This window comes from Urocampus carinirostris, chromosome 19, assembly GCF_059441175.1.
Source record: "Urocampus carinirostris isolate Australia breed hairy pipefish chromosome 19, RoL_Ucar_1.0, whole genome shotgun sequence".
Taxonomy (NCBI): domain Eukaryota; kingdom Metazoa; phylum Chordata; class Actinopteri; order Syngnathiformes; family Syngnathidae; genus Urocampus; species Urocampus carinirostris.
In genome coordinates, this window is record NC_142367.1 from 5,287,249 (window position 1) to 5,314,991 (window position 27,743).

At 39.6% G+C, this 27,743-nt stretch overlaps 2 protein-coding genes across 6 annotated transcripts in view; both read right to left on the minus strand.

Annotated features, from left to right (window-relative positions):
* Window positions 1-1,881: 1,881 nt before the first annotated feature.
* LOC148346970 (uncharacterized) lies at window positions 1,882-11,235 on the minus strand. Its single transcript, XM_088323843.1, has 6 exons — window positions 11,141-11,235; window positions 8,158-8,226; window positions 8,038-8,091; window positions 6,301-6,393; window positions 3,309-3,465; window positions 1,882-2,189 (listed from the first exon to the last, which is right to left on the minus strand). The coding sequence occupies exons 1-6, from the start codon at window positions 11,226-11,228 to the stop codon at window positions 1,931-1,933; spliced, it is 720 nt and encodes a 239-aa protein (XP_088179969.1). The 5' UTR covers window positions 11,229-11,235; the 3' UTR covers window positions 1,882-1,930.
* A 5,547-nt stretch (window positions 11,236-16,782) lies between these two features.
* Window positions 16,783-27,743, minus strand: part of LOC148346971 (SRC kinase signaling inhibitor 1-like) — a 50,747-nt gene continuing 39,786 nt past the window's right edge. For all 5 annotated transcript variants that reach the window (XM_088322946.1, XM_088322947.1, XM_088322948.1 and 2 more), the window contains 7 exons: window positions 26,823-26,950; window positions 26,512-26,659; window positions 25,232-25,424; window positions 22,514-22,778; window positions 20,836-20,960; window positions 20,618-20,755; window positions 16,783-19,636 (listed from right to left, as the gene is read on the minus strand). In XM_088322946.1, the coding sequence (XP_088179072.1) occupies window positions 19,499-19,636; window positions 20,618-20,755; window positions 20,836-20,960; window positions 22,514-22,778; window positions 25,232-25,424; window positions 26,512-26,659; window positions 26,823-26,950 (1,135 nt within the window). In that variant the 3' untranslated portion in view covers window positions 16,783-19,498. The remainder of the gene's footprint in view (window positions 19,637-20,617; window positions 20,756-20,835; window positions 20,961-22,513; window positions 22,779-25,231; window positions 25,425-26,511; window positions 26,660-26,822; window positions 26,951-27,743) is intronic.

The window sequence follows — 27,743 nt, forward strand, 5'->3', positions numbered from 1 at the left end:
TTCTATTAGCCTTTTTCATGTTTATTTAGCTTTGCATGTGTCTTTTTGTGAGTTTCTGTACTGAAACTGATCCATAGACTCATTCATAGCCTATGTCACACGTGACGTCACAGTCACAGCTGGAGACAAAAGAATACTCCGCGTTGGTCAAAACACTAAATAAACCAAGCTTTCTTTTGTGCTAATTCAATGTCAAAATGTCCTCATGTTGTGTGTTTGTGTACCAATATTGGAGGAAAAACATAAGTGATCATGAATTGAAGATTTACAGGATCCCAGCAGACACTCCTCCCGCTTAAATGCATTAAAGAGAAAAGATTGGGTGAAGGCACTCATCAAAAGTGTTTGGGTTTGTAACGCACTCTTCTTATCAGGTATAAAGAAATTAAACATTTATGACTGTTGCTGTAGATAGAGTCCATATTACTTATTGTATCGCTAAGTATCTTGCTATTCAACCTCGTAGCCCGCCCTTTGTAGGATTTTCATTTGACTTGCAGGGCCTCGAAAAAAACACTGCTGTGCTGTTAAAACAGATTCCAGTTGCTTTACATTTTCACAATGTTAGTTTTCAGTTAGCTTTTTGTAGTCAGCATGTTTTGTCTGATATTATATTCTTTGAAAACGGCCAGTCCTTTGGCAAATTAGGCAGACGCAGTTCTTTCGGATTTCAGTGAAAAAAAACTTCACAATTTCCACTTGTTCTGGAAGCAGCAGCCTCCACAGTCAACTTTCCTTTTTTATTTACAGTCGCCATGTCCGTAATGGGGTGGGCTAAGATTCTCACAGAAAGCCAAGGGCAAAGTGGCCAAAGGGCTACTCCCATCATCTGGTGAAATGGTGATTTTATTTAATTTTTGATTTTATATATTAAAAAAAAACAGTGCAAATGTATTTTATACTTGAGTTAGCATTACTGGCGGGCCATATATTATTCATTTTATGACCGAAGGTACGGCCTATAAAAATTGATCACAGGCCGTAACTCCTCCCCAAGCCGGACTTTGGACATACCTGGGTTAAGAGTTTCGGAAAATAATGTATGTGGTTTTGGTGTGATGCTGATCTCAATGTTCTACGTGACCACATGTGGATTTAAGCTTATTTTAATTATTAATGTAGCTATTTTCATAAATGTTACTGTGCAGCCCTTTGAGTCTCCTTGTGATAAAGGGCTATACAAATAAACTTGACCTGACTATTTTCTTGGCCTCAGCTAACTATTCACGTGCATCCTAAACGCCATCAAGAGATGATTTTCTTAAAAAAACAATACATGAATAATTAAATGTATCTAATAAATTACTTGGATTGTCTGCCCAGACTAACAGTTAGCTGAAGCTAAGAAAATAACAAGAAACTTAGCCGATGTAATAAGTAATATGGACTCGATAGTAACAATCATACAGGTTTAATTTATTTTACCTGATATGAAATGTACGCTGAGTATTTTTGATGAGCGCCTCTTATTTTTCTTTGGGTAGTAGCGTCCGCTGGAATCCTGTCAAGCTTCAATTTACAATCAGTAACGTTTTTTTCCCCCAATTCTGGCACACAAACACACAATATGTCGACAACTAGCGGAGACTACAGCTTTCTTTTCCTCTGTCTTCTGACTAGCGCAAGTATTGTTTTGACCCCTGGCTGAGCCCCGCCTACTGGATATGTCACAATATTTACAAACAAATGAACGGATCTAAAGTATATGTTCTAACTTTATTGCCATTTTTAATCAAAAAAGGGTTTTCACATAATGAACAGAAAACTTAAATACCCCTTTTAAACAGAACATTTTGTATATTTTTTTGCTTATATGAAAAATGATTCGCTCATGACGCTCACCCCCAAAAATAACGGTTAAAGATAAACTGACTTGAAAACTGTGATTCCAAAAGCACCTTTAGTCAACATAAAAGTGTGGATGCATAAATCAAGAGCGGCATTTCTTTATCTGCTTATAGCCGACAATGTAGACTAGCACGGGGACAAGGGCAACAGGTGCCAGAGTTAAGCCCATGACCAGGCCGTGCGGTGCGTCCTCTAGATGTTGCTCTTGCGACCCAGCAGGACAGTGGGCGAAAAAGCTTGAGTGGACGCGTAAGAAGGTTGAGTGGGTAGCAACGTTGGGGTAGTAGCAGCCACACCAGTGGGAAAGGCCCTCCAGGCACACGCTCAACTGGTTGTAGGCACTGTGAGGAATATTTATATACACTGATAAAAAATGAACCAGAAAACTGAAAACTTTAGAAACACATCAGATCTAAATGGCTACAATTTGATGATAATTGGGTAATGTATTAGTACAGGGCAGTGATTCTCAATTATTTTCTGTCACGCACCCCCTCGGAAGAAGAAATCCTCTCGCGCCCTCCCAAAAAGTACGTTTCCTCATCCGGGTTGATTAATTTTTCATGGGGTCACTTGAGAGTTTGCTCCACTTCTTCAACCCTTAAACTCTGTGCTATATGCATGTTAAATGTAAACAAATCACTGCCAACGAGCATGCCACTGCTCCTTAATGCAGTGGAGGTGCTATTGCACTTGATTCTTTGGAAAATAAAAAAGAGTAAAGTTCCCTGAGAATAAACCAGACCGTGAACCCCTTGGCTTTAAGTTGCGGGCTGCCTTGGGTTCCAAAATTTGGCCATTGGCCCAGGTCTGAGGACCTATCCAATGACTAGATACATGCATACAGCTACATGTTATATTTATTTTTATCTTTCTTTTTAAATATACCAATTCCATCAAATTGCTTTTGAAACACTCACAATCAAAGAGTTATATATTACGTCCCTGTTAAAGGCATTTTTCTAGTATTTCTGTCGGGATTTCGTAGTATTTTATAGTATTACTCTATTACTGTAATCTTCTATTATCATTAGTGGTATTCTTGTTGTATTTCTGTGGTATGTTTGTACTATGACTGTCGTGGTATTTTTGGTGTATATTTGTAGTATTTTGAAGAGCGGGACAGAAAAACAATAGCAAACAGATGATGAAGGTGTTGTATCTGAGTCAGATCAAGTAGCTTCTCCTGCTACTTGTATCCATGGAAACCACTAATACCCGTTTCAGGTGGGGGAGCACCTGGAGAGGAATGGGCACTGCCAGGCTGTACTTACCCAAGACACACTACAGGAAGTGGTGCCCCAATGACCTCAGGGGTTAAAGGATCCGTGAAGCGTGAACAGGCAATATACTGACAATTATTTTTTACAAAGTTTAGATCTGATGTGTTCTTCAAAAAATTTTACTCAAATATTTTTATCAAATGATGTGGGACATTATCATGCGATTTTTCTTCCTACCTGATGACATTTTGGAGCATGCAGCGGGTGTCAATGTCCATTGTCGCCATCTGCTGTTCAAACGGAGATGCGCAAACGCTAATGCTAAACTCGCTTAGCACGTCAGCTCGACAAGCCGCGCCCATTGGTGCAACCTCCTCTACTTCCTGAAAGTTTTCTGTCAATTGCACCAGCACACAAAAACATGAAAAAACACTCAAAGACGCGTTCCTGAAACGCAATTACTTTTCTCAGTAACAAATACTGTAATGCGTTACTAAAGAGACAGTGAGTAATATTTGACCGCTACTTGTTGCTGTACTGTGTAGCAAAATGAAAAATGAGTGCTAAAACGCACAGGGAAAACTACAAACTACAGATAATCAAAATGACCAAATTTAATCGTTTTATCCTTATATTTATTTTTTGCCCATTCTTTCGTGAATGGAAAAGAAAAAAAAATGAAAAGAAAAAACTATAATCAATAAAAGAAAAAGGAAAAAATAGAAAATGAAAGAAACAGAAAAAAACAGAAAAGAAAAAGAGAAAGGAGACGGACAAAGAAGAGAAAAAAAGAAGGATCAGGAAGAAAATAAGGAAAACAGAAAGAAAAAATATCTAAATATAAAATGAAAAAAAGGTAAAATACGAAATAAAATTCAAAATCAAATAAAAGAAGGGACAAAAGAGGAAAATGTGAGGGCAAAGAGAATAAAAGAAAGATAAGAGATAGAAAAGTCAGAATAAAGAAAATAAAATACGGAAGTAAGCGGAAGAAAAACGATAAGAAAAAAGTAAAAGGGAAACAAATAAAAAAAAAACGAAGTGCAAAAAAGAAAATAGAAAATGGAAAAATATGAAGACAGGAAAAAAAGAAATGGGAGAAAAACAGAAAACAGAACAAAAAAAGAATAAAGAACAAAATGTAAAATGAACGAAAAAAGGAAAAGACAGATGAAATATGGAAACAGAAAAAAATGTAGAAAATCAAGAAAAAAAGAAAAGGGAAGGAAAAAGTGACAAGTACAGAAAAAAGTGAGGACAAAACAATGAAAGAAAGACAAGAAATAGAATAAAGTGAGAAAAAAGTAAGAAAAAAAGAAGAAAAACGAAAGAAAAAAAGCAGAAAAATAATAAGAAAAAATGCAAAAAAGAAAGCAAAGAGAAAAAAAACAGGTTTAGCAACAAGATAACTTACAAATAAGTCAGCTCCCTGTAGGTGATCCTCATCTTATGTTGAATAAATACGAATTTCTTTTAAAATCATGTATCCGATGGTTTATGTGTTTTTGCTTATGATTCAGATCAATATTGTTTTCTTTTAAATAAATGAAGTTGTTTTACCACTAGGATGCTCTAAATAATACACGCTGTCCCTTTAATCAAATTTTATTACTCAACTGCTGTTACTACATGGAGCCTTACTCAGTTACTAATTGGGTGCTGAATTACTGAATCACTCATGTTGTCACATAAAACCTTCAATCTGAAAACTACATTATCTGTGTTTTTTTACCTACAAAGTACAACTGAATAGTTATGGCGGTACCGTCTCAAGCACCGAGTGCTGAATTTGTCCTCATGGAGATTTTCTCCCTATCGTATATACTCACATGCAAGCCAAGATGTATCGACATTTCGTTCTGTGTACATTGTTACAAAGAATGACAATACAAAGGAAATTATTATTATTATTATTATTCAATTCATAAATATAAAATAAAATACTTATATCGGGGGATTAGCTTATATGCACCTACCGCATTTGTTTTAATATCACCAGTAGCCAATGGAGTGCAAACCTGTGTGGAAGGGGCGTGGTTTATTCAGGAACAACAAAATCAATGGGACAAACATAAGCACCAGATTTGCGGTAAAAGTGTGCTGAATTTCTGGCCTTTTTTGTGAAGTTGCATACATTATTATAAGAAATTTGTGGGCAACTATTTAGAGTCGAGGGTTCCAAAAATGGGGCCAAAGGGCCAATCCTAGAGGTCGATCCATTTTTTTCATTTATTGATAGAAATACATGCAAACAGCTACATGTTATAGTTTCATAAAATTGGTTTACTCACAATGACAGCACATTAGCTCCTTGTTTTAAGCACGTCATCAGTATAATTATGTTTTTCCGTAGGGCAGTGATGAGCATAATGACCTGCCGAGAAAAAAATCCTCAGTTCGAGACCAGGTAGAAATATACGTTGGCCTGGAGCGGGATGGGTCCCACCCGGCTGTACTTCCCCAAAACACACCACAGTACAATGGTGCCCCTACGACACTAGTGGTTAAGGGGTCCAACGAACCAAGTATTACTGTAGTTGTATTTCTGTAGTAATATTTGTATATTATTTTTGTAATATTTTTTTTGTATCTTCATAGTGGTATTTTCCAGTATTCCCACAGTAGTATTTCATAGTATTTAGTTGTAGTTCTTTAGTATTAGTAGAACCAGGAGGCTCCTAATAATACACACTGTCCCTTTTAACTTTTATATTACGGCGGCGCCTCAAACTATCATCTCGTGGGCCTCAACTGGCCCCCGTGCTATGAGTTTGAAGCACCTGGTTTAGAACCACCTAAGAAATTGGCTAGTTTTATGTCAAATAACCCAGAAAATTGGGTCAATTACCTAAGTTCTGTACTAGTTTTGTCCCGTTTGACAGGATACATTTTTTACGACTAGAAGGTGACTAATAATATACACTGTCCCTTTTAACTTTTATATTGAGACAGGGCCTCAAATTATCATCTCGTGGGCCTCAACTGGCCACTGGGCGATGAGTTTGAAGCAACTGGTTTAGAACCGTCCAAAAAATTGTCTCGTTTTATGTCAAACAGCCCAGAAAATTGGGTCAAAATGACTCAAGTACTTGGTTGGTCCAGATTGAAAGGATGCAATTTTCTAACACCAAAAGGTGACTAATAATACACATTATCCCTTTAAATCATCATCTCATGGGCCGCAATCAGCCCACGGGTTGCGAGTATAAGACCCCTGGCTAATACTGACCATCGTCTTCAGTGATAAAGATTTCCTCCTCAATTTTCTGCTGCACTCCCATCAGGTCGTCTTCAGACAAGCTTGCGTTTCGCATTCCTGCATCTGCAGAAACATAACAAAACCCATCAAGATGGCCAGAGACATCAACATAGATACTCGTGATTAAAGAGCTTTCTTAACTTGATGTTCATAAACACAGACACTAACATTTCACACAATGAACCTGTGCATACTTCCGTCACCCTTCAAGCGATGGAATAATAGTTTTGCTCAACTAAACAGGCCCACATCTCACAGTTTACAACTCAACTTCATCTGTTTGGTGCCTTACTAAATGGAATCAACATATCCAAACTGCATCCTGTGTTTCCTTGTGTTGTCTATGGGTGATATTAAAATTGGTTTGATGATCTGAAACCTTTGGGAGTGATACATATGCAAAAAACACAGAAATCAGGAAGAAGACAAACACGTTTTTAAGAAACTGTACATCAAGAGAAAGTCATCAATATTTTTGTATTGAATTGAACAAACTATAATTTTCAAGACAAACCGAGACAAAACATCTTTGCATTGAAGCATTAAAGTCAGACTGCACAATGAAAATGGTTGGTTGGATCCCATTACCACATGGGTTGTGAGGCACCATTTCTTGTGGTGTGTCTTGGGTAAATACAGCCCGGTGGCACCCATCTCTCTCCAGGCTGACAAATGTTTCCACCTTTTCTCAAACCGGGGACCTTCTGCATGTTAGGCGAATGTGCTAACCACTGCACTTTACGGAAACAGTCCAATCAAACACACAATGGAAAATTGTGTGTACAGCGTGTCGAAATCATTTTATCTGGGGGTCACGTGCTAGGAAAAAAAATCTCACGGGGCCAGTATAGTAGGCTTAAGAGAAAGAGAGAAAGAAAGAGAGAGGGAGAAAAGACAGAGGGATAGAGATAAAGAGAGAGAGAGAGAGAGAGAGAGAGAGATTAGTAAGTGAAAGTAAGAGAGGCAGAAAAAGGGATAAAGGGTGGGTGGGAGAGAGAGAGAGAGAGAGAAAGCACAATACAGAAACAAGGGGGGTGAGAAAGAAAAAGAAAGAAAGAGAAAGATAGTGAGAAAGCAGGAAAGATCAAAAGAATGAGAGAGATAAAAAAGTGAGCATTAGAAAGAGAGCAAAAAGAAAGGCATTGTAAAGGACAGAGAGAAAGCGAGGAAATAAGGAAAGAGCGAAAGAAAGAAAAAAGAGAGTGAGAGAAAAAAAAGAGAGGAATATAGAGAGAAAGAGAGAATAAAGAAAGACAAAAAAAGAAAAAAGAGAGATAAATATTACTACAGTTGCTTTGCGAATGTTGCCTGGCTTGAGTGACATCAAGTGGACATATTTAAAACTGCAGTTCATTTTTTTAAAAGAGCAAAATCTGTAAGCTTGGAAAACATCCATCCATCCATTATCTACGGCCCTTATCCTCAGTAGGGTCACGGGGGTGCTGGAGCCCATCCCAGGTAATTTCAGGCAGTTGGCAGGGGACACCCTGAACTGGGTGCCAGCCAGTTGCAGGGCACACAGAGACAGAACACTCACTCGCTCATTCGCACCTATGAAGAATTTGGACCGATCAATTAACCCGACATGCATGTTTTTGAAATGTGGGAGGAAACTGGAGTGCACGGGGAGAACATGCAAACTCCACACAGGAAGGTTTGAGCTTGGAACCCCATCACACAAAACTGCGACAATTTGCGTGTACTCACTTGTGCCTAAGCGATACCAGTCAGGCGAATGATGTGAAAGATTCTGGACGGTGGCTGGAAAGAGACATGAGACATCAGCTAATGAAAGAGGAAAGAGGAAAAAATATGCAAATACTTTACTTAGCTCCAGTAAGATTTGTACAGTCGGTTGGACTTGTGTCTGTTGGGCCGTGCACACGCTCACAAAAGCTACAAAGAGATGGAGTACCAAATATGCCCTTAAAATACAATCGTGTATAATGTTCAGAAATGAATAAAAGTGCAAATACAAACTGATAAAAACAAGAATACCAAAAAATTCAAGTGACATTGTGTATTATTTAGCACAGGGAACACCATTCTTTTTTAACCTGAGAGCTGCTTTTTTTTTGTGATCGATGAGCTCGAAGAACGACCAGTTTGAGTATTTATAAAACAGCAACTTATGTTAAAAATAAGTTGTTACTATGTTATTATCATATTGTCATCATTAAAAGGTCAACATAAGCACAGTCGACCAACAAAACATAATAATCATGTCAAAGATCTCCCATCCCAGTTGGATCTCAAATTTCCCCAAAAATTACAAATACCCAGTCCACGGGCTAATAAGGTGATTATATATATATATATATATATATATATATATATATATATATGTGTGTGTGTATAGTCAATGTATATAAATACAGACGTTCCCCTACTTACGACCGTTGAACTTACGAAAAACAGTAGATACGAACATTATTTTCGGGATGTCGAAAAAGACTTGGACATTGTTGTAAGTTAGATTTCGTAGTGTGTGCACGTTTTTCCGAGTAAAGGACATTATTGTAGTGCTTCTTTCCGCCGCCTTGAGAAGAAGAAGAAATCCGCTTCCTCTTCCTAGTTCGTGTGTAAACATTCTATCCTGAATGTCCAGCGCGCTAAGAACTTTGACATTTTTATTGTTTAATATCTTGTGCATCCTTTCAATATGGTGGTTGTAAAGTGTAAAGAAGTGGCGAGCCGTTTCTTTTGAAATGAAAGTGGAATAAGAAAGCTTGATGCGGTTGAACAAATGGTTGGATTGCTTTTTTTTCATCCACTTTCTACCACGGCGGAGAAGAGGGCCTAATTCTTGAAGTTTATCTTCCAAAGGTAAATTGAACTTAACTTTATATTTTTGGAGCATATTATTTTATGAAATGTTTATTTATTTTTAATACAAAACAATACAGGCTGTGTATACAAGCCTTAAACACACTTATACAAACCTTAAACATACATTCCATACAAAATTTAGCACTGAAGCAATTTACAAGGAAACCTATCTCTCGTTCATACGTAGAGCAGCATATATATATATATATATATATATATATATATATATATATATATATATATATATATATTAATTTGGGAAGTTTTGGTCCTCCATACTGATGATGGGGACTCCAGGACTTTTGGATCCATATTATCACTATACTGCCAAATATCATTTGACACGATGCATAAAATGAATTCATGATTGATTTGTATTATACCACTGTAATATGAATTGGTTTTTTTCACTTTACAATGAACTTTTCAATAATTTAAACTTACAACTAAAGATGAAGAGAGAATCCCTGAAATACACACCATTTAAAACATGTAAATTCAAAATATGTAATTTTTAGTCCAACCACGAGAATAAACTTTGTGTTTGTTTTTATACGTAACACATTTAAATAGAAGGGTCCCTAAAAAAAGACACAACCTACTCATTGTATTACTTCAAACAAAAGATCAAATACACAAAAAAAAGAAGAATAAAATATAGATTAAAAGGATTCACTTTTCGGTGCTATAAATAAACAATAAATAAGGACATTTTAATTATTTACGATTTAACTTTTCGGCGATTCAGACTGAAACTACATGCCCACACTTTCTTGTGTAAACATTGTGTAAATTATAACCTTTATCTTCTTTGTTTTCTTTTATCCTCACCGTAAAATGTGAACTGGAGTGCCACGTCCGATTTCGTTGTCAAAATATGTTCAACCCATTTTGTAACAATGACAATAAAGGTAGACTGGGAGGTTCGGGTTCGCGCCCCGGCCGAGTCATTCCTAAGACTTAAAAAGTGGTCGGCGGCGCCCTCTCTTGGCTGCGGCTGCATCGGGTCAGATGCAATCGACATTTCGTTCTGTGTACATTGTTACACAGACTGACAATACAAGGAAATTATTATTATTATTATTATTATATTATATTCTATTCAATTCCATTGTAAACTACACAGAAATTACGGCCGTGACAACAAATCGATAAAATTAATTATTAAAAGCGTTGGGAACTAGTTGCATCATCGAGTTTTTGTGTCGAGATGTAATAACTAAGTTAAATCAATGCAAATAAATGTGTTTAATTTGCTTGTGATGTTGAAGGTTATGGTTAAAAAAAGTATTACACATTTTAAAATCATTTTTTATTGAACATAACATAATTACAAACTAAATTGGCTCAATAAGTCAAGCATTACAAAGATAACAATTAAAAACATAAAATAATTAATTGATTAATAAAATAAAAAGAAAAATAATAATAATGATATGTCTATGGGGCAGATTCTTATGCATATTATATATCATTTGCACATTGGGAATGTTTGTCAGATTGAAATATTTAACCCCCCCTGAAAAACAAAAACAAATTCTTTGACATTTTATAGGTTGGGTATACATTCCTGTTTTTTTTTTTTATGAACATAAACATTTGCTAGACTTAAAATGAAATGTATATCCCATTATTCTTTTTTGATTTGCATGATAATCCCAAATGTAATATACTCTTTGGATAAGGTGGTAGGAATAGAGTTGATTTGTAGGTGTATGGCATACATTTGTATGTATTTTTGTTTATTGTTACATTTTTTTCATAGTTTTGTATGATAGAATATGCTGTTGTTTTGTGCAGATTTTACCATTTGTCCAAAAACTCAATATTAATTAAAGTGTTTTTAAAAAAAAAAAAAACAATAAATAAATAAAAAAGAATCGACTGATTTATCGAATACTAAAATTATAGTGAGCTGCAGCTCTTAAAACATGCAAAAGTATCAAAACTCCATTGAAGATAAATGTGCATTTGAACTTACCAGCCATGATCATGGAAATTAACCCTGCCGATGCCATTAGAATTTCAATGCACAGATGCAGAACAACACCACGGAGAGATGATATCATCTGGACGGGTCAGAAATCTGAAAGAGGCGAGGGTGGGGAAAGGCCGGCCCTCTCCGGTGAATGCTCACATCTGATTGGTTTTCTAAATCTATGTTTTTCAACCTTTTTTTGAGCCAAAGCACACGTTTTTCATAAAAAAGAATCTCTATGTTATCAGCCAAAATGAATTACACAGAAACAATAGGAGGGGGTGAGGAATACCACCGAGCACCAAGTACCAAGATTAAAATAAAGTGTTTTACATTGGTAATATACTCATAACTAAAAAAAAAACCAACAGTTTTTCCTCTGTGATTCATAAACTTATATTAGTATTGGTACACGCTGCTGCCAATCAATGCCGAGGTATGGCTTATTTCCGAAGAGCAGGATGACGCTTTACACAGAACACCGGCGAACAGATGATGAAGGAGCTGTATATGAGTCGGATCACGAGGCTTCTCCTGCTACTCGTAAACATGTAAACCAGTAGTATCTCATACATGTGGGGTAGCTAACCCCTACCAAAGAAAATGGCCTGAAGAGGGATGGGCACCGTCACGCTGTACAAGACACACCTTACGAAGTGCCTCCACTGCCACCACTATGCTTTACTCTTGGCATAAAGTTATTTTTGTCAAATGCTGTGACATTCCTACGCCAGATGTAACAGGCCACACTACTTCCCCAAAAAAACAAATTTTGACTCATCAGCCCACAGGATATTTCTCAAAAATTCTCGAGGATAATCAAGATGCTTTTTAGCAAATGTGAGAGGACACTTGGCTTTCCTTTGTGGCAGCAGTGGTTTTGCCTTGGAACTCTCCAGTGGATGCCGTTTTTGGCCGGTGTCGTAAATGGTCTGGGGCTCCTTTGCTGCCCCAGGACCAGGAAAACCTCCCGTGGTTGACAGAATAATAAATTCTGGTTTTTACCAAAAAATCTTGAAGGTGAACATAGGTCATCAGTTCGTGTCCTCGGACTCAATGCTCTTTAATTGTGCAGCAGGACAACGATCCGAAACACTCCAGCAAGCACACCTCTGGAGCATTTACCATTTATTCAGCATTTATCTTCTTATACATTTGTGTTTTGAGAAATTCTATCATAGTGAATTTCAGCTGTAACTATCCAAAGCATTTACCAATTCAAATTTGATCCCAAAAAACAACGATCGTAATTGGTATCAACTTTGGATATCGTTTTATCTGCAGTAGGTGTACACCAAGACGTGTGAGGTGTTGTGGAGGGAATGCGCGAACAGTGAAAGAAAAGAAACAAGTTTTAAGTTTGTGTGGCAGACAACGTGGCGCTCTAGTGGGCGAGGGCGGCACCTCAACTTCCTGTTGGCGCTTAGATACCCTGATAACTTCTTAAGGGATTTCCTCCCACTAAGTGGCTAAGTAACATGTGTGTGTTTATGCACACACACAACCCGGTTGTTGTTGTTTAAGTGCAGGATGTTAACGTGTAAGTCAGGGGTGTCGAACTCATTTCAGGTCAGGGGGCGTAGGGGGAGGTAGACGAAACACTCTTACGTGGACCAGACTTGTAGATTATTAAATGAAAATGAAATGATCTGCATTTATATAGTGCTTTTCAAGTCAATGAAGACTTCCCAAAGCGCTTACAATGTGCTTCACACTTACCCATTCACACTCACTCACACACCAATAGAGGTCGTGCACCCATGCAAGGCGCCAAACTGCTTATAGGGGGCATTAGGGATTCAGTGTCTTGCCCAAGGATACTTATACATATACATATAACACGAAGGAGCTGGGAATCGAACCTGCGATCTCTTGAACCCCAGACGAGCGCTCTACCTCCTGAGCTAATGCCGATTAAAGAGAAAGAAAGAGAGAGGTAGATGACTTAAAACAAGTTATATTTATTTGTATAGCACAGTCTTAAAGGGCTGCACAGTTGAAAGTTTGAGCCTAACACAATCAAATTCGCACAACAGTTCTAACAGAAAGGTGTGCATATTTTTTTATTTGCTACCGGGCATTCTCCTTGGGCGAGGTTGTCGGGTTTGTTAGCAAGCCGAGCAGATACAATCTAATGTCCCTTGTGGTGTTCCTCAAGGCTCTGTACTTGGCCCCCTTCTTTTTAGTATTTATATGATCCCGCTTGGTGACATTATCCACAAGTATAATATTAGTTTCCATTGCTATGCAGATGACACTCAACTGTATGTACCACTGGAAAAAACTGGACATTTAAGTTTTAGAAATCTGGAGGCTTGCCTTACTGAGATTCAAAGATGGATGTCAAATAATTTTTTACGCCTTAACCCAGAAAAAACTGAAATGTTGATTATTGGTCCAGCTCACTGTCGTCAGTTGTTTTCAAACACTACACTGAACCTAGACAAATGTAATATCACCCATAGTGACTCGGTCAAAAATCTAGGTGTTATATTTGATCCTAATCTGTCGTTTCAGTTACACGTGAAAAATATTACTAGAATAGCTTTCTACCACCTCCGTAATATTGCGAAGATTCGTTCGATGCTGTCCCAATCAGATGCAGAGATTTTAATTCATGCGTTTATTACTTCTCGGCTTGATTACTGTAATGTATTGCTTTCTGGTCTCCCGATGTCTAGCATTAAAAGTTTGCAGCTGGTTCAGAATGCGGCAGCTAGACTTTTGACTAAGACCAAAAAGTTTGAGCATATTACTCCTGTATTGGCCAACTTGCACTGGCTCCCAGTCCACTTAAGATGTGACTTTAAGGTTCTCTTATTAACATATAAATGTTTGCATGGGCTTGCACCCTCTTATCTCTCCGATTTGATTTCCCCCTATGTTCCTGCACGGAGTCTGCGCTCGGAAAATGCCGGTCTACTTGTGACTCCGAGAGCCAAGAAGTCTGCGGGCTCGAGAGCGTTCTCCATCCGGGCCCCGGTGTTATGGAACGCCCTGCCTCTGGAGATAAGATCTGCAACCTCAACGGAAGTTTTTAAATCGAGGCTTAAGACACACTTCTATTCCAAAGCATATGATTGATGCCCACCTCATATTCTGTTTTGTCCTGTCTTTTTCCGACGCCTGCCTGGCTGATACGAAGGAGAAGGATGATTTGGGATGGGTCAGCGGACCGGCGTCTGACCTGCAGCATGTCAACCCCTGCATTTACCAGCTGGCAGAGACGGGAGGCAGCGTCGTGGCCGTCATAGACCTTCTGGACTGGTTTGCAGGCTGGGGGCGTCGTTGATGTCATGCACTTTTTGGACATTTTCAACATCTTACCTTATGTTTACTATGATGTGTACAGTAATGCTAATTGTAATTCACCCTGGTCAATCCTGGAAGGGGGATTACCACATGTGAGGTCCTTTCTCAAGGTTTCTCTTTTCTCCTCACACTGAGGTTTTTGAGTTTTCCTTGCCCGCATGCTGGTTTAAGATCAGGTAATTGTGTAATTGTGTAACTTTGTAACTGTAATCCTGTGCAGTCCTTTGAGACATTTTTGTGATTAAGGGCTATATAAATAAATTTGACTTGACTTGACTTGACATAGGGCCACTTTTCCGAAAAGGACCTGGTGTTACTAACTTGTGAGCTGAACAACCCATCCTGCCTGGCAGTCTCATCACTCTGCGGCCCAGTAACAGCTTGCATGAGTGTGGCTTCCTACTTAGCTGTGAAAGAAGCGCCGCACAGAGCGAATGGATGCAAATGAGCGAGTCCAATGGCCAGCAAATCCCGGCCTCGAAGTAGAATTTCCGGCAATATCCAGTGTTATGATTCCAATAGTAGATGTGCCAGACTAGAGCGGAAACAGCTCGGTGGCTTTAGGGGTAGGGCGCCCGCCTCAAGACTGGGAGGTTGCTGGTTTGAGCCTCGGCCGAGTCATACCATAGACTTACAACATTGGTACCCATTGCCTCCCTGCTTGGCGCTCGGCATTAGGGGTTGAAATTGGGGGTTTGGTCACTTAATGACTCCAAACGAGATGTTACAACACATCAGTTGGGTTGAGCGAGGAAGCTGGGAATCCCTTCCTCTTTATCATTCTCTCAGAAAGAGTAAATGCGTTCTTGACTCTAGCCACCTCCCACTAGGGGGATACGGCTCCGGTGTATGTATGTAGGTAGGTAGGTATGTGGAGAGAGAGACAGTGACAGAGAGGCAAAGAGAGAGGGTATGGATTGGATGGAAGAAGAGATAGAGATATAGATAGATAGATAGGTAGACAGAGAAAGAAAGAGAAAGAGAAAGAGAAAGAGATAGATAGATAGATAGATAGATAGATAGATAGATAGATAGATACAAAAGCAGCATGAAAGGGGTCTTACTTGTGTGGTATGAGCAGGTGCTTTAAAGCCATATTTCTTAACTGGTGGTTAGGAACAGTTGCGAAAGACAGTCGTTTGTAATGAAATCCAAGTTAAACAAGACTGTATAAACAGAAAAAGAATGACATGAGGATAGATTTTTAAAAGGTCAGCAAGAGAGAAGCTCAACGAAATTCAGATCTTACCTCCAGGTTGAAAGTGGTGACAAAACCTCTACCCGCTTACACAAAGCTTGCTGGCTTTGGAGCTGTCCAACCTTTCTATATTAAATCAACACAACAGTGTATTTCCTTGTTTAATAGCTGTTGGCACGATCAATTTGGTGCATTACCGCCCCGTAGACTTAAAAATTGTGAAGATACCAACTCTTAAAATGATTGGCTAGATTAACAGTTTCACTCTTATTAGTTTGATCTCATGAGAGCCTGCAGATATTCTTCTGCAGGCCTCAGGGTAGATTCCTAAGCCTAACAACAACTAGTGGCTGAAATGCGATTGGTTAAATGCCTAAATTTAAAAGCACAACCAGGGAGAAAAGCAATGAAAGAAAGATGATATTTTGGAATTATTGTATGAGGGATGAATGAAATAGAATTAAATTGACATGCTTCAGATATTTTTAATGCTAGCAGAGAAAGCCTTGCAGGGTCTCACGGCTCACAAAAGTGAGATATATATTTTAATATCTTGAAAAAAAAGCCAAAGTAGTGAAGCATTCTGGATTTTATTTTAAAAAAGGCAGATAATTAGGCATTAAAAATAATATTATTTGTAGGAAATTCAATGTTGGGTCAGAATTCTGTTTTGCAAATGTCAAAAAAATGATTTAAGATGTGCACTGAATACTATACTCGAATTCAACTATTTATGGTAATTGAATTATCTTGTGAATCCGCTCCTGGGTGAGCGTTGGTCTGTGGAAACAGAGGACATTTTGGGTTGTCAACCCTTCAGAATAACTCAAATGTTTTTCATCTGTGTTCCTGATAAAAATATCTAGAAAACCTATGTGGTACTCCTAAAAGGACAGCCGAGTTTGCAAGAACTCGTCTCTCAACATAATTGGTCGATCAATTACTCTTATTATTATTTGTTCAATTATTTATTCGCCTCCCAAATTTGCTGGAAATTAAGTTACCTTTGTTATAAAATGCACAAACCTTTCATCAATAAATTTTAAAGTGGAATTGTTTTGTTGACTTGGGTGGTATCTGTTGATTAGGTGGGACAGTGTGTGCTGAAGTCAGACCAGTTGAGAACAGACAAGCGTTCAGATGAGCCGGTTACGTTTATTGTCACAAAACACGAGAACATAGAAAAGTACAAGTTTTTGTTTTTTTTTACCGGCTCTGTAATCAGAATGCTTTTGGGGGCGACGTGTTACAGGGGACCCACACAGCGAGCATCACGATTTCACACCAATTTTTTTGCTTTTATATCCACTTTTATAACCGTTTATAAAATTCTATCCGGCTGTACATTGGACTCAATGATACATCCAAAATTTGACACTGTATATGGTGACGTTATGATTGATACTATGATGATTTTCATAATTCTTATCGTTACAAGTAGTCAGCGTGCACGTCTACAGTTTGCATGCTACCGTAATTACCGGACTAGAAGGCGCACCTAAAAACCCTAAACTGGTCAGTAATTGAAAAGTGCGCCTTATAACCTTATATGTGGATAAAATTAGAAATGCATACAGTGGTTATTCCCGTGCGACACTACACCAGGTTTTACGGTATATCATCATATTTTTGCAACGATAGATCAATCGAAAATAATCGCTGACCAAAATTACGAAACATTGTAAGGATGTGGTGAGCGCCAAAACGTAACCACATTGATACAGGTCAAATGAAAAGGCGTTAGATCTCATCTCATTATCACACTATTTCACAGTGCCAGAGATTAATGTTAGAGTATGAAAAAGACAAGTTGTTCTGAAATATATGTTTAAAAGTTCTACTCATCATCATATACATCAAAGAGTTGTTCGCCCCATTGAGCTTTTTCGCGTTTATTTATATCTTTCAGGACGACTTTCTGTTTTCTCCATTCTTTAATGAGGGCTGGGCCACACTGAGAATTTTGGTATCGATACAATCCAAGTAAATACAGGGTAGTATCTAATACCGACTTTTTGTTTGGAAATGTCATGATCATTGAATAATTGAGCCCTCCGCTCTTGAGTTAGTTTACAATTTCGTTAAACGCAGCGCAAATATTTTAGGCGTTTTTAAAAAAAATATTTTTATTGAATAACTACACCTTAAAAGTATAAAAAAATATGAAGAAATATTTATATTAAAACTGTTTTAGAACAAAAGCCAAGAGTCAAACTAAAAAGAAGGCATTGGGAATACAAATACTGTATGACAATGTCAACAAGAAAACTAAAGTACGTTACATTGCAACATTGCAGAATATTTTTAAAATAATGTCAGTTATGCAAATAAACTACCAATTGTGTCTCATTGGCGCTGTTGCCGTAGTTACAATGTATTCCCAGGTTTTTGTTCAGAAACAGCCACATGTTAAGATTTTTTGTTGCAGCTTGTTGCTCTTTTTTCATGAGTTTGTGTCAATTTGTGGTGTTGCCACAATGTCAGACCACTTTACACCACAAGTTACACCTGGAATTGCCCTTTTCTGTAGTTAAAAAAAAAATCTTACAGCGCAGTGCTTCCTATTTGCATCTGTCATTTTTAGGTAGCTCTCTTCCCTCCCTGGCAGACAGAATGCAGCTGCAGGTAGTTAGAGGTGCTAACATTGTGCCTTTCTGTCACACACTCAGGCAAACACTTGGAGAATGGCCTATAGCGCTGGGCGAGAGAGAGAAGGGCTGTGCTAACTACATAGAGAAGTGGCGCTTTGAAGAAATTTGTGTAGAGGAGAGTACTATTCCCTGGACGATTGTATCATTATTTGGTTAGTACCGATAATATAGATTTTTGAATCAATCAGCCTACCCGTACATTTAACATTCGTTTCCGGCACAGAGTGTAAAAATAGTGAGTAAATAAGGCCTCTTATATAAAGTATGTTATTGATGACAATGAAGTCAATTCAATTTCAATTTATTCAACTCGTCATCTGTACCACTGGTGGTCTAGTCATTAGGTTTCAGCGCTCTCACTGCAGCGACCAGAGTTTGATTCCCGTTGCATGCAATATTTTGCTATTTTGGTAAGAGCTTTTTTCCAACTGATCAATCATTGCATTAACATATACCGTAGGTGTTCTAACTGTAGTTTTTATTCCATGCGCCTTATAGTCCAGTGCACCTTGTATATAAAAAAAAATGACAAAGGACAATCTTTTTGAGGGCGCCTTATAATCTGGTGCGGAAATACGGTACTTGGATCTTGTTGATGATTGTAACGATGGAGAACATCAACTCCATATAAGCTCTTTGAGGAAAAAGTCGATTTGCGGGCGACATCGCCGACGCAGCTTGATGGTTGTCAGAAAAAATAAAACATCTCTAAATCATAAAAATAATCATTTACACAATCGATGTGTTACATGCGTATAAAAATAGAAAACAAGTAGAAAACATAGATGACATTTGTGTTTTTTTCTACATTTCGAGAACACGACAACATCAACACGTTCCGGCGTCTAAGCTCCTCCTCTCCTCTGACGTCATCGCCACGTTACATAATCCGCCAAAAGCCAAAAACCGTGACGAAATACATGATCACGGAATTATTGATCATGCAAATGAGTTGAAATGCCGTCGTTGTCTGCGGGAATAGCCAAAGACGGTCTTTTGTGCTTATCTTTCATTCCTGTCTCAACAAATGCTAGGAGACAAGATATATGCAGTTTCCCGCCTCTTTTTTAATCATTTCAAACACAGTCAGAAGGAGATTATTGCACGTTAGCGATATGCTAATTCTCAACAAAGGAAATAAGACAGTTTGCGTCTAAAAGGCGGAGAAGAATACGGCACACCGGCGAACACTGCCGGCTTCTAGAAGTGGAAAACCTGCTGCTGGCCTCCCGGATACCCATACAAGTCCTCTTTGGACTTGCGTCTTCCTTGTTCCAGATTCTTGAGGCGGGCCGCGACTGTCGGACCAATGACTGGGGGCGAAGAAGTGCCGGCCACCTGCAGAGAACCAGTAAAGTATTTTTTATGATTTTTTTCTCCTCTCCTTTCTTCCTAAGCTGTGACGTCATTTTAGGATCACCGGCACCCTAGCAAGCCAGTTGCCATATTGTTTTACATGTTAATTAGTCAAAGGGGTTAAGAGAGAGTCAAGTTTTGATAGTTTTTGTGTAGAATGCCAAGGTGTTGTGTCGCAGGAGGATGCAGTAATGGTATAACAAAGGGCGAGAACCAAAAAGGGTCTTACTGGCAACGATAAGACAACGAGAGATAACAAGGGCTAACCAGGACCAAAGAATGAGAGGCAAAAACACGAGGTTGGCCATAAACAAAAAAATCAAAGTATTAGCCAGGCTAACCGGGAAACCAAAAAAAACAGCTACAGAGACAAACGCAAACCCGTCAGGGAATAAACTCGCGGACATAGCAGGCTAGCTGGGTAGGTGGCCAAACAACGCACTGTGTGGAGCAAACAAAACATGATGTCCTCTGCAGACCGCCTACAGGGAGCTAAAGCAACAATATTATACAAACCGCGACAGGTGGCGAAAGGGGAAAAAGCCACAATAGCCTACCTAATAGTAGGCAAATACAAAGAAGGAACGCATGCTGTAAGAGCAGCAGGTAAACTCACGCCACATAGCTTTTGGAAATCGAAGCATATAACTCCAACAAAACAGTCACAATGCGCACACCTACATGTTGTGTTAATGGGATTTGCCATTTTAAAAGCGGTGTGTTCCTTCATTGACATCACAGCTCTACAACAAACAACTCAGTTGAGTCAACTCTGCGACTAAATTCCTTGAGTCCCCAAGCGCGTGGAATATTTTGCAACATATTTGTGGGGAGGAACATTACTTATTATATATTTATTTATTTATTAAAAACACGTCCCCTCTGTCCACGCCAAAACTACGCCCATGCATCAGAGACTGACTGAGTTGGGACAGACATACACAGTATTAAATTGGAGACTACCTCCTTCTCGACTCTGTCCTTGTTCTCCTGAAGGCCCGTTGGCGCCACCTGTGGTGGCGTGGAGGCAGGGCGGGGCATATCAGAAGGGCCGGTCCGTCTCAACTTGACAAGCGTCGCGGGTGGCTCGCCATCATCCGCCTTTAAAAAAAAAAAAGCAGACGGTGGCGTTACCTAAAACAGCGGGGCTGCGACAAACCGGCGGCGGTGCCAGAGCTTACCTTGCACTTGTCGTCTGCGCCAGAGCGGTTACCGACGAGCGCAGACGGGAAGCTCCTGCGGGGCGGCGGTGGAGGCGGAGATTTGGAGGGTTTGTCTGTGCGGCACCGAGACACGCCGGCATCCACTGTGCACATAACGTGACAAGCTTTCATTATAAATGATTGAAAAACTATTTTTCAATAAAAGCAAGCAGTGTGTATGAGGAAAGAGCCTGGCCCAATTTTCAGATCGGTCCTACAATGTCAATCATTACGTTTGGGATTAGGCCGGGCTTCTCACTTGCTGATTTTTTTTTTCAACTATCCACCCAACATTTATTTTATGTTTCTTTTTCTCTGAGGATGATCCATGCAGCGCAGCATGCAGACACGTTGTCCTGACAAATAAAATCTGAAAATGTATGTTTGTTACGAGCTATGCCCCTCAAATAGAAATAAATTGGTCGGATTTGGGCTGGTTCGGGCTTTGATACCTGCATGCCGGGTCGAATCTGGCTGAATGTTTTGGGCTTGATCTTACTTCTATTGTGTGTGAGTCTTGTTGTAAAGTTGACGTAGTAAAGGACACCATGAGAACGTTAAAGGGGAAGCGTGGCCGTTCTATATGAAAGAACAGGTATGGCTAAATGGCATGAAGGAAAAAGTTAAACCAAAACTGGGATGTTGGACAAGGATGCGAGAGCACAAAAATGACACCTTAGTAATTTGTATCATAATAAATGCAATAGGGAGACTTGATTTCTCAAACACATGTGTTATGAAAAATAGCAAAATGCTACGAAATTTTGGATAATTGTGGATACGTTCAGGGTGCTAACAGGGTTGATACTGAGTTACAAGACCAGTTTGAATTAAGGACAGGCATTTAATGGCTATCTCCTACTAATGTACTTGAAGTAAGCATCTTGTTACTTTCAGACTTTTCCATGATTGTTGAAAGTTGGCCGTATTTCTCTATGCAGTGTAGTATTCTACACAAAAAAAGAAAATGCGGGGACTAGCATGACATCACTAACAGCCCATTGACAGATTAATGTTATGATAAGAGCCAATATATCAGTCTCAACCTGAAGTGCTTTCCTAAAACAAGTTAACTACACTCTTTATGCTACCTCTTAATCACACACACGCTTTTCTACCATCGACTTTTTAAAATTTTAATATTATCAGTGGTCTTGAGTCACAGGCATGTCGGGACTCAGGTGTTAGCAGAGCTGCCAGTGTTTACACTGCTCTAACGTTATTCTTCCTGCTTCAGTTGCTCTGCCCTTGGCTGCTTGTACAATCAGATGGGGTGGCATGGGTAGCATCTGAGACAAAAGGAGAGAAGAGTGAAAGAGAAGCTCAACTGCATCTGAACCAACATAACCCAGTTTTAAATGTATTAGATTGGCCCGTCGAATAAATGGAAATGCCAATACCAGTATACGTCAAAATTCTAAATATCTGTGCCAATAATCAGCCTGCTTGATAATCGGTCCGCCTGACAATCGGTTAACCTGTGCCCACAAAAGACTTTCTTTATTCTATCTGCTGTAAGTTTTGTGGTGCCCATTTTATTCCTTTTATTCCTGAAGCACTTTTTGTTAATAAAGCTCTGAACTTAACTTATGTGTCTGCGTTTGGATGCTCTCAGCAAAACTATAGTTGTGAAAATATGTTACTTTTTGTCACTAACCTGAGCCTCGATGGGCAGCGGTGCCCTCCATGTTGTTGAGCTTCTGCGCTGCAAGCTGAACTTTGCCAGGCGCTGGCGGTTCCCCGGACGAGGACATTAGCGGTTTGGGGGGTACAACCGGTTTGGTGACGTTTTTTGCGGCCAATTCCAAGTCTGGGAGGGCCTTGAGCAGCTCGGCCTGCGTCTCTTCCAGAAGTCGGTTGATGTCCTGAGCGCTGAACTGTGTCAGGCTGGCCCGTTTCTCTTCCCAGTCGCGCTCCGCCGCCTGGGACCAAATCATCATCAAATTATATCAAATACAATTTTTTTTTGTAAAGCACTTATCAGGACACGACATTCCCCAACCAACAGTCTGGAACACCAAATACACAGACACACACAATGGATAAAGCAATATGTTTTTAAAAATAAATATTGATCAAAAATGAAATAATTGAAAAAATACAATAATGACAGGGCACAGACTAACCATGTGAGGAAAGGACTCTGAGAAAGGCTCATCCACACTGACAGGGATGGCAGCAGACAACCTCAGGAAGGATTTGCAGCCATTAAACCACACTTTGTGGATGCTGACAGAAAATAATTGAGAAGCCCTGCCCTAGAAAAACTTAAACCGCCGCCAGAGGACCTCAGACTGCAAGGGCTGATATAATAAAAGCAGATAGATAGAGAGAGAGCTAGAGCTAGAGCTAGAGCGAGAGAGCGCGAGAGCGCGAGAGCGCGAGAGATAGAGAGAGAGATAGAGAGAGAGAGATAGAGAGAGAGAGAGATAGATAGAGAGATAGATAGAGAGATAGAGAGATAGATAGATAGATACTTTATTCATCCCCGCAGGGAAATTCACATTTCCAGCAGCATCCCTTCGCTGAGAACAATACAATAATAAAGCAAAAGGAATACAATATACAAATACCCAATGTGACGTGCTAATACCCACTGTAGCGTGTTGTATAGAGTATTTAAATAGTTAGGGTTGTCCATCGATTCGATGATGACCATCTTCTTTTATTTGTGAGTCTGCTGATGTTTGAACAGTCCGATCCTGGATTGTAGTCGGAGACTCACGTAAAAGAGGATACCTGCGCAATGATGGTTTTTAAAGTGGCGTAAGGGGTGCGCTTTCCCCAACGGCACTATCTTGATTGTAAAGAAGATGGTCCCAGTGGCAAGGGAGACCCTAGACGACCGGCATCTTTCTACAACTGCAGGCGGCTAACGGGATCCAGGTCTGTAGGAAGCCGCCTCAAAGCGTGCCGCCACCAGCTTTTGGGATCACTCTTAGTATGGACTCTACCCTTCGACCTGTTCGGCTTGGGTAACCCTACCAAGAGTACGAGACTCCCGCCAACATAGCTCTAGGGGTCATGGAGACGCGCAAAGTGCCCCACCACGATAAGGTGGTGATCCGTCGGGACACATTTAAATAGTGCTACATTAAATACACACTGCAATAAAAGTACGGTAATATGCAATGTAGGAGGTGTGGTTTAATGTGGGCCTTTACTCCGCCGGGTAGAGTTAAAGAGCCTCATGGCATGAGGAAGAAAAGATCTCTTCAGTCTGTCCGTGGTACAAGTCAGTGACAGCAGTCTGTCGATCAGATGGCCTAAGAGCATTAAGACATTTATAAACTAGTAAAAGAAACTTAAAATCGATCCTGAAATGCTTAGGGACAGAATGCAGCAATTTAAAAACTGGTTCAGGGTGTCCCATGCCCACTGCCTGAAGATGGCTGCGATGGGCTCCAGCACCCTCGCGATCCTTCTAAGGATACGCGGACAGTAGATAAGTGATTCCATCCTGAATTTGGTACATGCAAAGCCGAAACAACAAGGTTTTGAGTGCTCTGAGGAGAGTGATGAGCAACAAGAGTATGAGTATGGTTGTTAAGAGGGGACTGCATGAGAGTGTGATTGTGCCGACCGTGTTGTATGGTGCAGGGACTTGGAGCCTGAACGCAGATTTGAGAAGGAAATTAAATGTTTTTGAGATGAAGTGTTTGAGGAGTAGGTTAGGAGCGACAAGATTGGATGGATTGAGAAATGAAAGAGAGACAGAACTGGAGTAGTAGTGGAACTGAGCAAGCGTGTGGATAAGAGAGTACTCAGTTGGTTTGGACATATGGAGAGGATGGAATTGGAGGAGACCAAGAGGAAGGCCGCGATTGACGATGGTGTTATGATTGCACCGCAGGAAAGAGGTCTAAGCTAGAGCTCTTGTTGGTGATAGGAATGAGTGGAGAGGTGTTATAAAAGGATAACGGTATGTTTAGACGTGTTCTAAGGGATGGGCAGGGCACCTGTATGATGCGACAGTGGTAAACCAGTGAAAGCTGTCGGGCCCTGCTGTTGAACAGAAGAGTGAGTTATGTCACCCTTACCCGGGTGACATGGCCGCTTTCTTGTGTCCCGTTTTATCTGGAGGGACGAAAGCATGACCAACTTGGGTGCCGAGGTGCTTAACTTGTTTGGGTGTTTGGGTGTTTGGGTTGGCCAGGGTCCAAACATTTTTGTGTGTGCGTGTGTTTTTGCTACTTTTTCCCTTTTTTATTTTCTTTGTTTTTGTATGTGTTTGTCTTGCTGTCGGTCACCCCTCTCGAGGGATATGACCAGGATAGATGGATAGATACAGGTATAATGATCATTAGAAAAAAAATATAAATGAAAATCAATCAAACACATCATAAGGGCTTTTGGCATAGAGGCGGGGACTCACCAAGGTGACATCCGCCGACACGTGCGCATTGAGGCTTTTCTCAGCCGCAATACGACTTCGAAAGCTCAGTGGAGGCGTCTTGTCCGGTTCGGGGCCGCTGGACATCCGTCCCTCGGTCAGCCCATCAGTCAGGCTGAAGGTGGAGCCTGTTGGCGACTCGTTGCCATCTTCTTGCTCCTTTTCGCTTGCCTGCCTGGAACAGGGGCAGAAGAGCAGGAAGATATAATGGCAAGAGAGAAGGAAGAAAGTAGATGGGGTAGGGGGAAAAGAAGACAAAAAAGGAAGCAGGAAAGACAGACAAAAAAGGAATGCACAAATGAAGGAACTTTTGTTATACGAAGCATTTATTCGTCTTTGCAGTTAGAAATTGTCCAAGCAACGGGAATAATAACCAACTTTCATAAAAAGGCAGATAATTGTTCTCATTTTAAGTATAATTTTCTTACATTTTATTATATTTAGATATTTTTTGGTTATTTTTGTGGTAAGCATTTTAGATATAACTATACCTACTCCACTTTAATTACTGTCTTATTCAATATGTTGTTTTTCTAGAAAACAATCATTTTGATTTTTTTTTTTTTATCTTACTAGAAGTTGCTGTTGTTTTCTACTGAAATAAGTAAAAATAATAATCTGAAATGTAAGATCTTGTTGGTCATTTTTAAGGATTATATTTCATTGCTATTTTTTTAAGGATTAGATTTTGCATTTTAATTAAAAAAAAGTTTTATATATATATATATATATATATATATATATATATATATATATATATAAAAGAAAAGAAACAGCTAATTTTTACGATACACTAAAATAGAAATAATCAATTTGAAATCTTACTTAAAAAGAGTTTTGTATATTTTTATTACACTTTTATAACTGGACAATTTGAAAAAAATGGGAGATTTGTAGAGCAAAATAATGAAATTGGAACAAAAATCTAGGAAAATGAGTAAATTTGAGGAAAAAGAGAAGGAGGAAGGTGATAATGAGAGAGGGAGTAAGAAAGAAAGGAAGGAAGGCATGACTGATATAAGGAAGGTAGGAAAGAACACATGACACAAGGAAAGAAGGAAAGAAGGAAAGAGGGAAGGAAGGAAGAAGAATAGAGTAGAAAAATACAAAAGAAAAATGTGATGGAGAAAGGAAGCAAGGAATGTAGGGAAATAAAGAACAAATAAGGGAGGCAATGAAAAAAAGGAGGGAGGGAAATGAAAAAAAAAAGAAAGAAATAATAGTATATGTGAAACGGGTGTAGTAAAAATTCAGAAGCTTACCTTCGAAGCGTGCTGAGCGTGTCTCGGACGTTGTTGCAACGCTGCAGCAGCGCGTCCAGACGATGAGGCTCCTCCTTCAGGAACTTCACAGCCTCCACCTCCACGCGCAGGACCACACGCATCTTACTTTGAAGACCTGGGAATTGGCCTGGCAGGAGTAAGGAAGGGGGGCAAATACGAAAAAAGCAAGAGGAAAGGAGAAGGAAGACAGGAAAGAGGTTAAAGGAGGGGAGAAAGAAAAGGAAGAGGAGGCAGGAAAACACGAAAAAAGCAGGAGACAGATGTTCAATTCCAGGCACTCAGGAACTCACTCTTGAGGTTGCCGAGAGTGTCAGCCAGTGCTTTGAGTTCTTGCGTCTTCTGCCGTAGGTCCTGCTGGGTCACCAGGAGCGTCGCCATGTTCGATTTCTGAAGCTCCTCCACCCACTGCTCCAGATCACTGCCGTGCACAGTGAAAACGGTGACATACATAGAAATAAAGTGGCCCTACTACATCAGTGGATCTCAACGGGTCAGTCGGGACCCAAAAGTGGGTCACAAACCCGTTTTCAGTGGGTTGTGGGTCTTTGCCTTAGCAAAATAATACTAAGACGAAGAAAAACGGAGGGTTGAGTACACTCTTTAACAGTAGAATGGGATAATGCCCTGCTCGATCTTTTCTTCCTGTTGAGTTAATCTGCATGTTTTAGAGGGACCACAACTTGTTTTATTGTGATTTTGTTGGTTTTATTTCCTTTTTCTGCCAATAATAAATGAGTCCCAAGAAAGATAATGATAACGGAAAAGAAACAACAGTGACAAAAGTGATTGAATGATAGAATGTATGAAAGGAAACGATTGAAAAAGAGTGTCTCCCATTGAAATAATGCTGTAAAGTACAGTAATTGGTTTAATATGTTATATTTTTTTAGCATTTTACCACAATATCAATCTTAATTAACTACATGATAAAATATTTCTCAATGTTTTAGGGGGTCGCTTATATGCGATGTAGGCTTTTATACGAAGATATACAGTTCTTGAAGTCGTTTTGCTCGTCATTTTCGTTTTTGAAAAAAAAAAAGAAAAAGAATATCTTGTACTATCTCTGCTTAGTACGTTCCGAGTCTGCGCAAACCAACATCGGAGCCTAAATCCAGCCACCGGATATGCAACACCTTTGCCGCTCCTTTGGCGCGAGGCGAAGCGTTAAGCCAGCTCAGTAGCCTAGATGGTAAGGCGCCCGCTTTGAG

Excerpts from the sequence above, each read along its gene's own strand:
- LOC148346970 (XM_088323843.1), bottom strand. The coding sequence starts at position 11,228 with ATGATATCATCTCTCCGTGGTGTTGTTCTGCATCTGTGCATTGAAATT. Across the intron at positions 8,092-8,157 it reads ACAAATCTTACTGGAGCTAA|CCACCGTCCAGAATCTTTCA; the intron begins GTAAAGTATTTG and ends GTCTCTTTCCAG. Across the intron at positions 3,466-6,300 it reads CTTTATCACTGAAGACGATG|AAAACTTTCAGGAAGTAGAG; the intron begins GTCAGTATTAGC and ends TGCAATTGACAG.